General features: G+C 44.1%; 1 protein-coding gene across 2 annotated transcripts in view; it reads left to right on the plus strand.

Annotated features, from left to right (window-relative positions):
* The window catches only part of Ldlr (low density lipoprotein receptor), a 41085-nt gene that overhangs the window by 7589 nt on the left and 20382 nt on the right, over positions 1-13114 (plus strand). Inside the window, exons 2-5 of one of the 2 annotated variants that reach the window (XM_013363343.4) lie at positions 4354-4476; positions 5811-5933; positions 7387-7773; positions 11986-12108. In XM_013363343.4, the coding sequence (XP_013218797.1) occupies positions 4354-4476; positions 5811-5933; positions 7387-7773; positions 11986-12108 (756 nt within the window). Of the gene's footprint in view, positions 1-4353; positions 4477-5810; positions 5934-7386; positions 7774-11985; positions 12109-12828; positions 12866-13114 lie in introns of those variants that run through there. The other variant, XM_040290439.2, reaches the window with a different exon arrangement.

Below are 13114 nucleotides of genomic sequence, written 5' to 3' on the forward strand. Positions count from 1 at the left end.
CTCTTCCTTCCTTCCTTTCCTTTTTTTTTTTTTTTTTTTTGTACAGAGAATTGAATTCAGTGTTGCTTTGTCACAGAACTACATTCCCCGATTTCACTTGATTTTCTTTAAAAAAATTTTTTTTTAAAATATCTATTTTCTAGTTGTAGTTGGACACAATACCTTGATTTTATTTACTTATTTTTATGTGGTACTGAGGTTTGAACCCAGTGCCTCACACATGCTAGGCAAGTGCTCTGCCACTGAGCTACAGCCCCAGCCCCAGCCCCTGATTTTACTTACTTTTTAAATTATTATTTTTTTTAGTTGTCAATGGGCCTTTATTTTATTTATTTATTTATATGCGGTGCTGAGAATCGAACCCAGTGTTTCATACATGCTAGGCAAGTGCTATACCATTGAGCTACAACCCCAACCCTGTTTTTTTTTTTTTTTTTAAATTTTGACACATGGTCTGGTTAAGTTGCCTGGGCTGACCTCTACTTGCTATCAGTGGCTGGCCGCAGCGTCCTAGTTGCTGGGAGGGAAATTCCAATATGAATTTGGATGGATTGAATCATAGTCAAATCATATCCTATATTACATATATCTACATAGAGATCTATAAAACATAAAATATCTATAAAATATATATGTATGCCTATATAATATGTAATATCGATATAAATGCATGTAAATCTATTATATATGTAATAGATACATAGGTATAAATATAAGTGTGAATCTGTATTACAAATATTTAACAGACATGGAAATGTAAATGCGTGTGTAATGTGATATTTTAATGATAGCCATATAATAGATGTATGGTTATAAACATAGATATAAGTAAATCTATATAATATTCTATAGGTGCTCTGGATTTCATATATACTATGCTTACATATGTATATAATGATGTTCTTAGATAGACTTTTCCCCTGGAGTGCTGCAGATGGAATCCACAGCTTTGTGCATACTGGGCAGTTGTTCTGCCACTGAGCTCTGCTTCTAACCCACTAGAGATACCTTTCACATTAGGTTATATTTTAATTATCTATTACAGCATAGCAAGTTCCTCCAAAAATTAGTGCCTTAAAACAACACATTACCGTCAGGTGTGGTGGCGCACATTTATAATCCCAGCAACTCTGGAGACTGAAGCAGGAAGATGGCAAGTTTGAGGCCAGCCTGGGCAACTTAGTGAGACCCTGTCTCAAAAGAAAGAAAAGAAAAAGAAACTGGCAGTGTAGCTCAGTGATAAACCCCCAATTTATCAATCAAACAACAACAACAAAAATAAAGACATTATTGTTTCATTGTTTCTGTAGGTCAGAAATTTGGAAGCAGCATTGCTAAATGGTTGTAGCATGGGGAATTTCACCAAGTTACTGTTAAAATGCACTGCAAAAACCATATTTGCAGGGGCTGTAGGTATAGGAAGACTTGGCTAGGGTTGAAGGACCACCTAGTGGCTTTATTTACTGGTTGTATGGACCTCTCCCTGGGGCTGCTTGAGTGACCTCATGACAAGCAGCTGACATCCGGTGCAGTAAGAGATGCAAGAAGCTACAGTGCCTTTGGTGACCTAGGCTCTGAAATGACTCCCTGCTGCAGTCTGGCTGGGCATAAATCACGAACCACTGAAGCAGGAACAAACTTTATTTCTGAACTCCACCAGCACACTCCACACATGCTCCCCGGGAATCCTCCCGAATGCCATGCTGCTCATCCAGGAACCAGCAACCGGAAATATCTCCTCCGGAAATCCCTCCTCCTGCACTACCCCAACCATGGGAACTCTCTGGGAATCCCCACGAGAACTCCAAAGTAGAGGGAGAACTCAAAAGTAGCAGCCCAGGCGGATAGTAATGCCTCGCCTGTCAACCATTACTGTTGGCAAAATGCCAGGGGCCATTCCGACTGTGGCTCTCAGCAACTCCCCATCACCTTCATTTTTCCTATTTGGTAGAAGCAAGTCCCTCAATGTCTAGTACACACTCCTGAAGAAAAGCATCAGGCCTCACCTTTCAAAGGGAGCACCACTGAATTTGCAATAGTATTTTCAAATTACAGCCAGTTCTTCCTTCTTTTCACTATTATATAAAGGAAGGATTCACTGGGCATCCTTGAACTTACTATCTATGTGCATATGTGTTAGTATTTCTGCAGAATCATAAGGATTTACTTGGCATTTTAAATTTGGATAGATTCTGTCCTATTACCCTTTCAAGTGTGGAAGAGCAGCCCTTTTATCCAAGTCAGGTGATGAATCAGGCCATGATTTTTCTTTTCTCTTTTCTTCTCTTCCTTTTTGCTGCTAGGAATAGAAACCCAGGCTTCATGTATGCTAAGCACTTGTTCTACCACTGAGGCACCCCTGCTTTCCTAGGTCATGTTTCTGTGCATCCCTATTGAATGCAGTGATTGTGTCCATGTCAGGAATTGGGCTGAGACTGCATCATGCTGCAAGAATGACAATAACATCCCTTATTCTCAAAAAAAAATTTTTTTTTTTTTTTTTTTTTTTTTGGTGGTGCTGGAGATTGAACCCAGTGCATGCGAGGGAAGACTCTACCAACTGAACTGTATCCCCAACCCTCCTCAAAGAGTTTTAATTCTGGGCTGGGAGATACATAAGTACAGAGATCTTTTCTACATAATGTGGTAGGGTGAGAAAAAAATATACTTTGAGGTCATGGTCCTAACCCAGTTTTTATTGTAGCAGGTTAGCATCCATGTTGACCTGAACAAACAATGGGGGTTAACTGAGCAAAGGAGGAGGGGAAGTGCGCCAGAAGGGACCACAGTGGGGTTTGAAGTTGTAAAACATTTAGGTGAACCAGCATCAGAACTGGTGATGCTGCACTTTCCATGCAGTTCTGAGAAAGGAAGGACCTTCCTTGATGTTGCCATTGTTGGTGTTGAGGGCCGGGTAGAGGGGTGAAATCTTGTGACCTCCTGGCATCTCTCTCTTGCTGGCAGAGGAAGTTTCTGACTGGTAATTTACAGATCTGCAGGTGGATGTGTCTGAGAGGAACTGAGATGGGAAGAGGAAGTACTGGCCACAGATTCATGGCCTGGAAAGATGTATTGGGCAAGTTCTTTCTGTTTCTTTGGGGCAGTGGCTCATCTTCATCTGAAAATGGCTCTGAATCTTGGTAGAAACCACAATTCTTTATTTTAGCCAAGGATGTGCCTTGAGCCTTGGTCCCAAGGTCTTGTGTTCACATAGCTTCCCCTAAAGACTTCTTTTTCCCAAATGGTCTGTGGTCCTATATCTTAGATATATAAATATATGAATTTTTTTTTGGTATGGGTATGGACTGAGCACTACAGTCCTTTATTTTTTTGTAGTTATAGATGGACAGAATGCCTTTTTAATTTTATTTGTTTATTTTTATTTGGCGCTAAGGATTGGAGCCAGTGCTTCCAACAAGATAGGCAAGTGCTCTTCCACTGAGCTACAGTCCCAACCCGCTCCTTCCTTTTTTTAATTTTTAATTTTGAGTATTGCTAAGTTGCACAGGCTGGCAACTCGAACTTGGATCCTCCTGCCTCAGCGTCCCAAGTAGCTAGGGTTATAGGTGTGCACCACCATACCTAGCTAAATCAAAACTATATGCAGATATTAGCATTTTGGTCTCTTTTTTAATATACAAACATCATATACTTGGGGAAATTTCCTGGGTATTTACAATGTCTTCGCTTTTGTCTAAAAATTCAAGTTTTTACTTTCCTATGGAAGTTTATTTTATTTTATTTTTGGTACCAGGGATTGAACCCAGGGGGCAGTTAAACACCGAGCTACATCCCCAGCCCTTTTTTATTTAATTTAATTAAATTTATTTATTTTGGTGCCAGGGATTGAGCCCAGGGGTGCTTAACTCCTGAGCTACATCTCAGCCCGTTTTATATTTTATTTAGAGACAGGGTTTTGCTAGGTTGCTTAGAGCCTTACTAAATTGCCCAAGCTGAACTCAATCTCGAGATCCTCCTGCCTCAGCCTCCCAAGCCACTGAGATTACAGGCGCATACCACCACACCTAGCTAATTTCTTTATTGCTGTGCACAGAAATTCTAATATTTTGCTCCTATATCTCAGTGGATCTGTACTTTGCATTCAATAGCCAGGGTGTCAGAACCTTCCATGTGATTGGCAAAATCAAAAGAAAGAGTTTATTCATTGCATCCTCCACTGTCCTTGGGGTTTTGATATTTCATTCTGTTTAATTTCCTGGGAATCGGACTGTGATGGATGGGATTACATTTCTGTTTCATTCTTTGGTTGACAGGAAACAGAAATGCGAAATGTGGTCAGTTTCCGATTCTAGTATTGAGCAACTTTCTTCTTCCCCTTTTCTTCTCTCACAGTGGAAGGCAAGTGTGGGAGAAACGAGTTTCAATGTCTGGATGGAAAATGCATCTCCTACAAGTGGGTCTGTGACGGCATCCCCGAGTGCCAGGATGGCTCCGACGAGTCCCAGGAGACATGCAGTGAGTTCCTTTGAGCATGCCCCGCCATCTACCCCGACTCCACCACTGGGCTACATCCCAGCCCCTCCTGACTCTTTTTAATAATGACCTGTACAAAAATGGCCAAGAGAATGAATGAACCACAAATTAGGAGATGGGGAGAGATGTTCCAGGTTGAGCATCCTTTATCCAAAAATCCATGATTTGAAATCCTTCAAAATTCAACCTTTAGTGTTATTATTAGGTACTGGGGATTGAACCTGGAAATGCTATATCCCCAGCCTTTTTTTTTTTTTTTTTTTTTTTTTTGGTACCAGGGACTAAACTCATGGGTACTTAACCACTGAGCCATATCCCCAGACCTTTTTTGTATTTTACTGAGACACATGTCTCACTGAGGTGTTTAGGGCCTCAATGAATTGCTGAGACTGGCCTTGAACTTGTGATGTCCCTACTTCAGTCTCCTAAGTTGGTAGGATTACAGGTGTGTACCACCTTGCCCAGCAAAATCCAAAACTTTTGGGGTGTTGATATATAAGTGGAAAATTCCACACTTGACCTCATGTGAAGGGTCACAGTCAAAACACAGGTGCTCTAAAGATAGTATATAGAATTACCCTCATATAAGGTGTGTATATAAAGTGTACGTTGAAACATCAATGAATTTCCTTAGACTTGGATCCCATCCCCAAGACATCTCATTATATGTATGCAAATATTACAAAACCCCAAATCTGAAACTCTTCTGATTCCAAGCATTTCCATTTCAGATAAAGGCTCCTCAGCTTGTACTAGCATTTTCTTCCTTCTTTTTTTTTTTTTTTTTTGAATGTGTGTGGTGCCAGGTTGAAACCCAGGGCCTCGTGCCTGCTAACTAAACGCTCTACCACTGAGTGCTACCTCAGCCTCTCTGGCCATATCTTTATTGAGGTAAATTTCCCCTAATATAAAGCGAATAGCTCAGAAGCGTTAATGCCTTCACAATGCTGCTCAGCCACCACCTCTAGCTCCTGCAAAACCTTTGCATCACCCAATGTCTAATTTTTTAAAAATATTTATTTTTTAGTAGTAGTTGGACACAATACCTTTATTTTGTTTATTTATTTTTATGTGGTGCTAAGGATCGAACCAGGGCCTCACACGTCCTAGGCGAGCACTCTACCGCTGAGCCACAACCCCAGCCCCTCAATGTCTAATTTTTAACAAATACCATTACATGATCTTCGTTTTGACCTCTAAAGTTAGGGTTGGCCTCCACTTTCTGAAAAGTTCTGGAGTTTTCTTTGACAAAGGTGGGCCTTGGGACACCAGCTGATCTGCATTCGAGTTAGGGTTTCATCTTCTTTCTCCCTTAGTGTCCATCACCTGCAAACCGGGGGACTTCAACTGTGGGGGCCGTGTCAGCCGCTGCATTCCTAACTCTTGGAGATGCGATGGCCAAGTGGACTGTGAGAATGGCTCAGACGAGCAAAACTGTTGTAAGTGTGTCCCCGTAGCTTGCCCACCCCAGGCCATTTGTGTGTGACAGGTCCAGCCTGTGCCAGAGCCTACCAGGGCCCCGGGGAGTGGGAAGTGAACAAACATTGCTCCCCAAGGGGCTGTATCTCACCTCCAAATTCCACTATGACAAGGAGCACTGCAGTGGAGGGGAGAGTGCCTGACCCAGGGTTGCCGAGCACCCTGGGGCTGTTCTTTTTTGAGGGGGGACCCAGGATTGAACTCAGTGGCTCTTAATCACTGAGCCCCATCCCCAGCCCTTTTTTGTATTTTATTTAGAGACAGGGTCTCACAGAGTGCTTAGGGCCCTGCTAAGTTGCTGAAGCTGGCTTTGAACTCGTGATCCTCCTCCCTCGGCCTGCTGAGCCTGGGATTACAGGTGTGCACCACCATGCCCAGCTTCAGGCTGTTCCTGATGAGTGCCTGCCACCTGGCCCATGCAGCTGTGAGCCACCATGACCACTGCCAGCCACCCTGTGAGGCTGAGCGCAGTTATTCATGACAGTATACCTCATATTATAAAACAACATTCTATGTAATAAAGTAATCTTATAAACATATTTTATTTCTCATAAAATAAAATAATGTAACAACATGATTTTTATGAGTTTTATAAAAGTTTATATGATAAATTAGGAAATAGTGTATAATCATATGATAATTCTAAAATATTATGAAATAATATTTTGAAATAGTAAAGATATTATGAAATAATAAAAATGTACTATATTAAAAGGAATTTAAAGCTTACAAGAGCTGGGCTGTGGCTAGTGGAGGAGCCCCATCCTCCCACAGGTGAGGCCCTCAATGGGATCTCCTCCAGCTGCACACACAGAGGAGAAACAAAACTTATGGGTTGTTTATTTCTGGATTTTCCATTATATATGTGTATTATATATGTGTGTGTGGGGATATATATATATATATATATATATGTGATTTTTTTTTTTTTTTTTTTTGGTACCAGGGATTAAACTTGGTGGCACTCAACCCCTGAGTCACAGCCCCAGCCCTATTTTGGGTTTTATTTAGGGACAGGGTCTCACTGAGTTGCTTAGCCCTCGCTGTTGCTGAGGCTGGCCTTACACTGGCCATCCTCCTGCCTCAGCCTCCCGAGCTGCTGGTCTATTTAATATTTTTAGGCTAGACTCAGTGCCAGGCACCGGAACTCTGGAAAGTGAGGCCGTGGATCAGGGACAGGCCTGCTGTAGGTTTATTTCTTGCTTTTTGGTGCCTGGGATCAGACCCAGGGCTGCTCACCATGCCGCAGAGCGTGGTGGGGCCTGCGCTCACCCCCCGGTGCCCCTCCAGGTCTCAGCTAACCGCACTGTGGCCGCTGCGAGCCAGTGTCCCCGTCTATAGACGGACGGGCTGGTGTTGGGATGTGGGCGCCTTCGCGGTGACAGGGTGGCCGCCCCCCGTCTGTCTCCGCAGCTGCCAAGACCTGCTCCCAGGACGAGTTCCGCTGCCACGACGGCAAGTGCATCTCGCAGCATTTTGTCTGTGACCGGGACCGGGACTGCTTGGACGGCTCGGACGAGGACTCCTGCCCGGTGACCACCTGCGGCCCCGCCAGCTTCCGCTGCAACAGCTCCGTCTGCATCCCGGAGCTGTGGGCCTGCGACGGGGAGCCCGACTGCGAGGACGGCTCAGACGAGTGGCCTCAGCACTGCGGGGGCCGCGACACGTCCAGCCACCGGCGGGACTCCGGCCCCTGTTCCCCCTTCGAGTTCCACTGTGGCAGCGGCGAGTGTGTCCACGGCAGCTGGAGGTGCGACGGCGGCCCTGACTGCAAGGACAAGTCCGACGAAGAGAACTGCAGTATGTGTGCAGAGGGTCTTGTCACTGTCCCCTAGGCCGGGGCCTGCTGGTAGCTGTGGGTGCTTAATAATTTTGAATTCCCCAGCCAGAAAGTTGGTTCTATTTTTTTTTTTGTTTTTCGTTTTGGTGGTACTGGAGGTGACCCAGGGCTTTGCCTGTGGCAGGCGAGCACTTGACCCCGAGCTCCCTCCCTAGCCCGAGTTGGTTCTGTGCTGCTTCTTGTGGTCATTCTGATCCCATCAAGGAGGAAGCAGCCCCCAGAGCAGACTTGTCTTTTATGTATTTGTGGTACCAGGGATTGACCTGAGGGGCACCGAACCATTAAGCCACATCCCCAGCCCTTTTTTGAATTTTATTTAGAGACAGGCTTTGAGTTGCTTAGCACCTCAATAAGTTGCTAAGGCTGGCTTTGAACTCACGATCCTCCTGCCTTAGCCTCTGAGTCACTGGGATTACAAGTGTGCCCTATGGTGCCCAGCCTTTTTAAATTTTTTAAATTTAAGACAGGATCTCACTAAACTTCTGAAATTTCAAAGTTGTAATCCTTCTGCCTCAGCCTCCCAAGTAGCTGGGGTTACAGGCATGCTAATCTTTTTTTTTTATTATTTTTTTTTAATATTTATTTTTTAATTATCAGCGAACACAATATCCTTGTTGGTATGTGGTGCTGAGAATGAACCTGGGCCGCACGCACGCTAGGCGAGCATGCTACCTCTAGAGCCACATCCCCAGCCCCTAATCTTTTTTTGAAAGGGGAGTATGCTAGTTCATTTGGTTTACTATAACAAAATACCTGAGGCTTGGAACTTTATAAATGAAAAAGTTTATTTAATACAGTTCTGAGAACTTAAGGCATTGGCATCAGCTTGGCAGATGGCACAAGGAGTGTGTATAAGAGGGAGAGATTACAGGTGAGGCAGGAAGTCGAGACAAAGAAGAGTCTAGTGATGTGCTCTCACTCTGCACCAAGTCTGTTTTTTTATATTAATTAATTAATTTTACAGTATTTTAGATGTATTTTGACATATACTACACAAATGGAGCACAGCTTCTCATTCCTCTGGCTGAACAGGGTGCAGAGTTGTTCCAATACTGAAGTCATACATGTATATACAGTAATAATGTCTGTCTCTTTCTCTCGTCCTTCTCATCCCCACAGCCCCACTCTTCCCTTCCCTTCCTTCTACACAAAGTTTCTTCATTATTTCATATCCCCTCACCCCACTATGGATCAGCTTCTGCTTATTAGAGAAAGACATTCTGTTTTAGGGTTTTTTGGGACTGGCTTATTTCACTTAGCATGATATGCTCTAGTTCTGTTTACCTGCAAATGCCTTAATTTCATTTTCTTTAAGGCTGAGTAATATTTCATTGTGTGTATGTACCACATTTTCTTTCTTTCTTACCTTTTTTTTTTTGTACTTTTTGTATTTAAAAAAAAATATGTTTTAGTTCTAGATGGACACAATACCTTTATTTAACTTTAGGTGGTACTGAGGAGCAAACCCAGGACCCCATATAAGCTAGGCCCTACCACTGAGCCACAACCGTAGTCCTGTTTTTGTTTGTTTGTTTGTTTGTTTGTTTATTTATGTGGTGCTGAGGATAAAACTCAGTTTTTCACATGGGCTAGGCAAGCACCTTACCACTGAGCCACAACCCCAGCCCCCCACATTTTCTTTTTCCATTTCTTCATTCCTCTGTTGAAGGGCATCTAGGTTGGTTCCATAGTTGAGCTATCGTGAATTGAGCTGCTGTAAACATTGATGTGGCTGTGTCACTGTAGTATGCTGATTTTGAGTTCTTTGGGTATAAACTGAGGAGTGGGACAGCTGGGTCAGATGGTAGTTTCATTCCAAGTTTTCTAAGGAATCTCCATACTGCTTTCCATAGTGATTTATACCCCATCTCTTTTTTGGGGGGGGGGGCGGGCAGGGGTGCTGGGGATTGAACTCAGGGCCTTGTGAATGCAAGGCAAGCACTCTACCAACTGAGCTACAGCCCCAGCCCTATACCCCAGCTCTTAGAGGTTCCACCACACTGGGTTCAAGCTTCCAGCACAGTAACCCACGGGAGACAGACCATATGCAGAACACCACAGGAATCGAGCTGCAAGTTGCAGTATTATTGACCCAGAAAGAATCCTGGGTTTCAGGCCTGGTTGGTAACGACTAAGCTTTGTGACCTTTGGCTGAGCACTTGACTTCACTATGCACTGGTTGCACCTGACAGGGTTGGGCAACTGCATCGATCTTATAGGCTTTGATTAGGTTCCAGGGCCACCAAGTGCAACTTTCTGCAGTGGTAGCAATATCCCAGGACCCTGCATGGCCAGTGTGGCATGTTCACCTGGCAAACAGAATTTTGAACTTTACTGAATTTTGTTTTTTAATATACAAGTTGCTGATAGACTTTATTTTCCTTATTAATATGTGGTGCTGAGAATTGAACCCAGTGCCTCACACATGCTAGGCAAATGCTCTACCATTGAGCCCCAGCCCCAGCCCAACTTTACTGAATTTTAAGTAATTAAAAGTTAAATAGCTATATGTGGTCAGTGGTTTGTGTGTTGGAGAGTTCAGATAAAAAACATGACTCTGGATCTAGCTCAGTGTTTTGGTTCCTTAAACACGTTGGTTAGCTCCACTGTGTTTCCAGAAGATGACTTTGTTTTTCTGGGGCTTTTCGTAGTGTTCAGAGTTAAGCACTGTGTGGGTGTAGCTACGATGTTTGGTTTTGTTGGTGCCGAGCATTGAACCCAGGGCCTTGTGCAAGCTAAACGAGTCCAGAGCTTCACCCCCAGCCCTACACTGGTTTTTAAAGTCACATTTTATGAAATGATCGATAGCATTCTGTGTGATTTATTGTAAAACTTGACAGAAACTCATTTGTCCCCCATAATTCATGAGCAGGCTTCCTCCACCCCTCGTTACAGATGGGGACACCTTGGCATAGAAGGGCCATTTAACCTTACCCTGAATTCAGACCATAAAAGCCAAAATCTCCTTTTCAACCATTTCAGCCATCAGGTTTATGTTCTGATATAGGCACATTCAGGCTTGCTTTTTTTTTTTTTTTTCTTAATGCAAAGATATATTGTGAGTTAAAAATGAGAGTTCTGGCTGGGTGCACTGGCACACACCTGTAATCCCAGCTGCATAGGAGGCTGAGATGGGGGATCCCAAGTTTGAGGTCAGCCTCAGCAACTTAGCAAGACTGTGTTCCAAAATAAAATAAAGTGTGGGGTGTACCTCAGTGGCAGAGCACTTGCCTAGCATGTGTAAGGCCTCAGGTTGAAACCCCAGTATCTCCCCCCAAAAGTTTAAGTTATAAGTTAGTTACACAGAGGAAAAGATTAACAACAATAGCTAATAATAGAATAATTATTATATAGTAGCAAAATTGTCACCATCACCATTCTAGTACTCTGGGAGCATTATTCAGGAAAATAAGGATTAGTTGAATAAGAACATTGCAGTACTGTGACAGTTGATCTGATAACCGAGGTAGCTGTAGAGACCATCAGGCTAGTAGCATATACAGCATGGATACACTGGAAAGAAAGATGGCTCACTTCCTGGGCTAGGTACTATGGGATGGCAAAAGGCTTCATTGTGATACTCAGGGCACAATTTAAACCTAAAGAATTGTTGATATTTATAATTTTTCCATTAATATTTATTTATTTATTAGTTCTAATCAGTTACACATGACCGTAGAAAGCTTCTTCCATTTATCAGACACAAATGGAGGAGAATTTTGCACTTCTGTGTGAAGTAGAGTCACACCATTTGTGCAATCATACATGTACCTAGGGTGATGATGTCCGCCTCACTCCACCATCTTTCCTACCCCTTTTCCATCTCCCCCCTCCCCTTTGCACCATCCACAGTTCCTCCAATTTATCCCATGCCCCACCCCCCTATGGATTAGGATCCACTTATCATAGAAAACATTCAGCCCCTGGATTTTTGAGATGAGCTTCTCCTGCTTAGCACGATATTCTCCAACTCCATCCATTTACCTGCAGATGCCATGATTTTATTCACAAGTAATATTCCCTTGTGTATGTGTGCCATTAATATTTTGAGACTGCAGTTGAACGTGTGGCTGAAACTGTTGAAAGGAGAACTCTGGACAAAGGCAGAGCACTGTGTTTCTTTCTCTCCAGTTGCCCCTCCTTGGAAAATCAGAACATCTTTTCTTTCTTAGCTGTGGCCACCTGCCGCCCTGATGAATTCCAGTGCTCCGATGGGACCTGCATCCATGGTAGCCGGCAGTGTGACAGGGAGCATGACTGCAAGGACATGAGTGATGAAGTCGGCTGCATCAATGGTGAGCTGAGCCCTGGTTTCCTGTTAGCATCTTTCAGTGCTTTGCTGTTTGTAAATGTTGGGGGACTGTGGGTCTTAGATGAGGGACGGCACCCACCTGCTCACTGCACTAGCTGTAGGTTGTTGGGCAAGTGGCCTGATCCTCCTTACCCTCACTTCCGCTGATCTGGAAAATGTGCATAAGGATAGCTGTGACTTCAAGACCCCATGCGCACAGACCTCTCTCTCTGAGATCACAGTTATATGTAAGATCCAATTTCAGCTGGCTGCGACGGCGCACGCCTGTCATCCCAGTGGCTCGGGAGGCTGAGGAGGGTCGTGAGTTCAAAGCCAGCCTCAGCCGCTTAGTGAGGCCCCAAGCAACTCAGCAAGACCCTGTCTTTAAATAAAACACAAAATAGGGCTGAGGATGTGGCTCAGTAGCCGAGTGCCCCTGAGTTCAGTCCCCAGTGCCCGCCCGCCCCCCAAAATAAAAAGATCCAATTTCACTTGTGAAGCCCTTCCCTGTATCCACGAGGTGGCTCTCCTCCTGGAAATGCCCTCAGGAGACAACTGTGTCCTGCACTAGGCTCTGCAGTGGGCCCTGAGCACCATGGAGCAAGACACTGGGTGCCACGGAAGATTCCTCAGTGTGAGATTCTTTTTTTTAATTTATTTATAGCAAGGTACACACCATACATAATGAGCATCTCAGGCTTGTTTTTGTTCTGTTGTGCTGCAGATTGAACGTAGGGCCGTGGCACATGCCAAGCAAGCACGTAGGTATTTCTAACTGTGCAGCTCGGTGACATTAAATACATTCACATGGTTGTGCAGCCATCATCACTGTCCATCTCCAACGCTCTTTTCATCCCGCAAAACTGAAACTCTGTCCCCATTAATCGCTAACTCCCCATCCTCCTCCCCAGTCCCTGGCACCTGCCATTCTACTGTCTGTCTCTGTGGGTCTGATGACTTCGTGGACCCCCTGTGAGTGGAATTGTGTACTAGTTGTCCTTTTGTGACTG

The sequence above is a fragment of the Ictidomys tridecemlineatus genome, chromosome 2 (assembly GCF_052094955.1).
Source record: "Ictidomys tridecemlineatus isolate mIctTri1 chromosome 2, mIctTri1.hap1, whole genome shotgun sequence".
NCBI lineage: Eukaryota > Metazoa > Chordata > Mammalia > Rodentia > Sciuridae > Ictidomys > Ictidomys tridecemlineatus.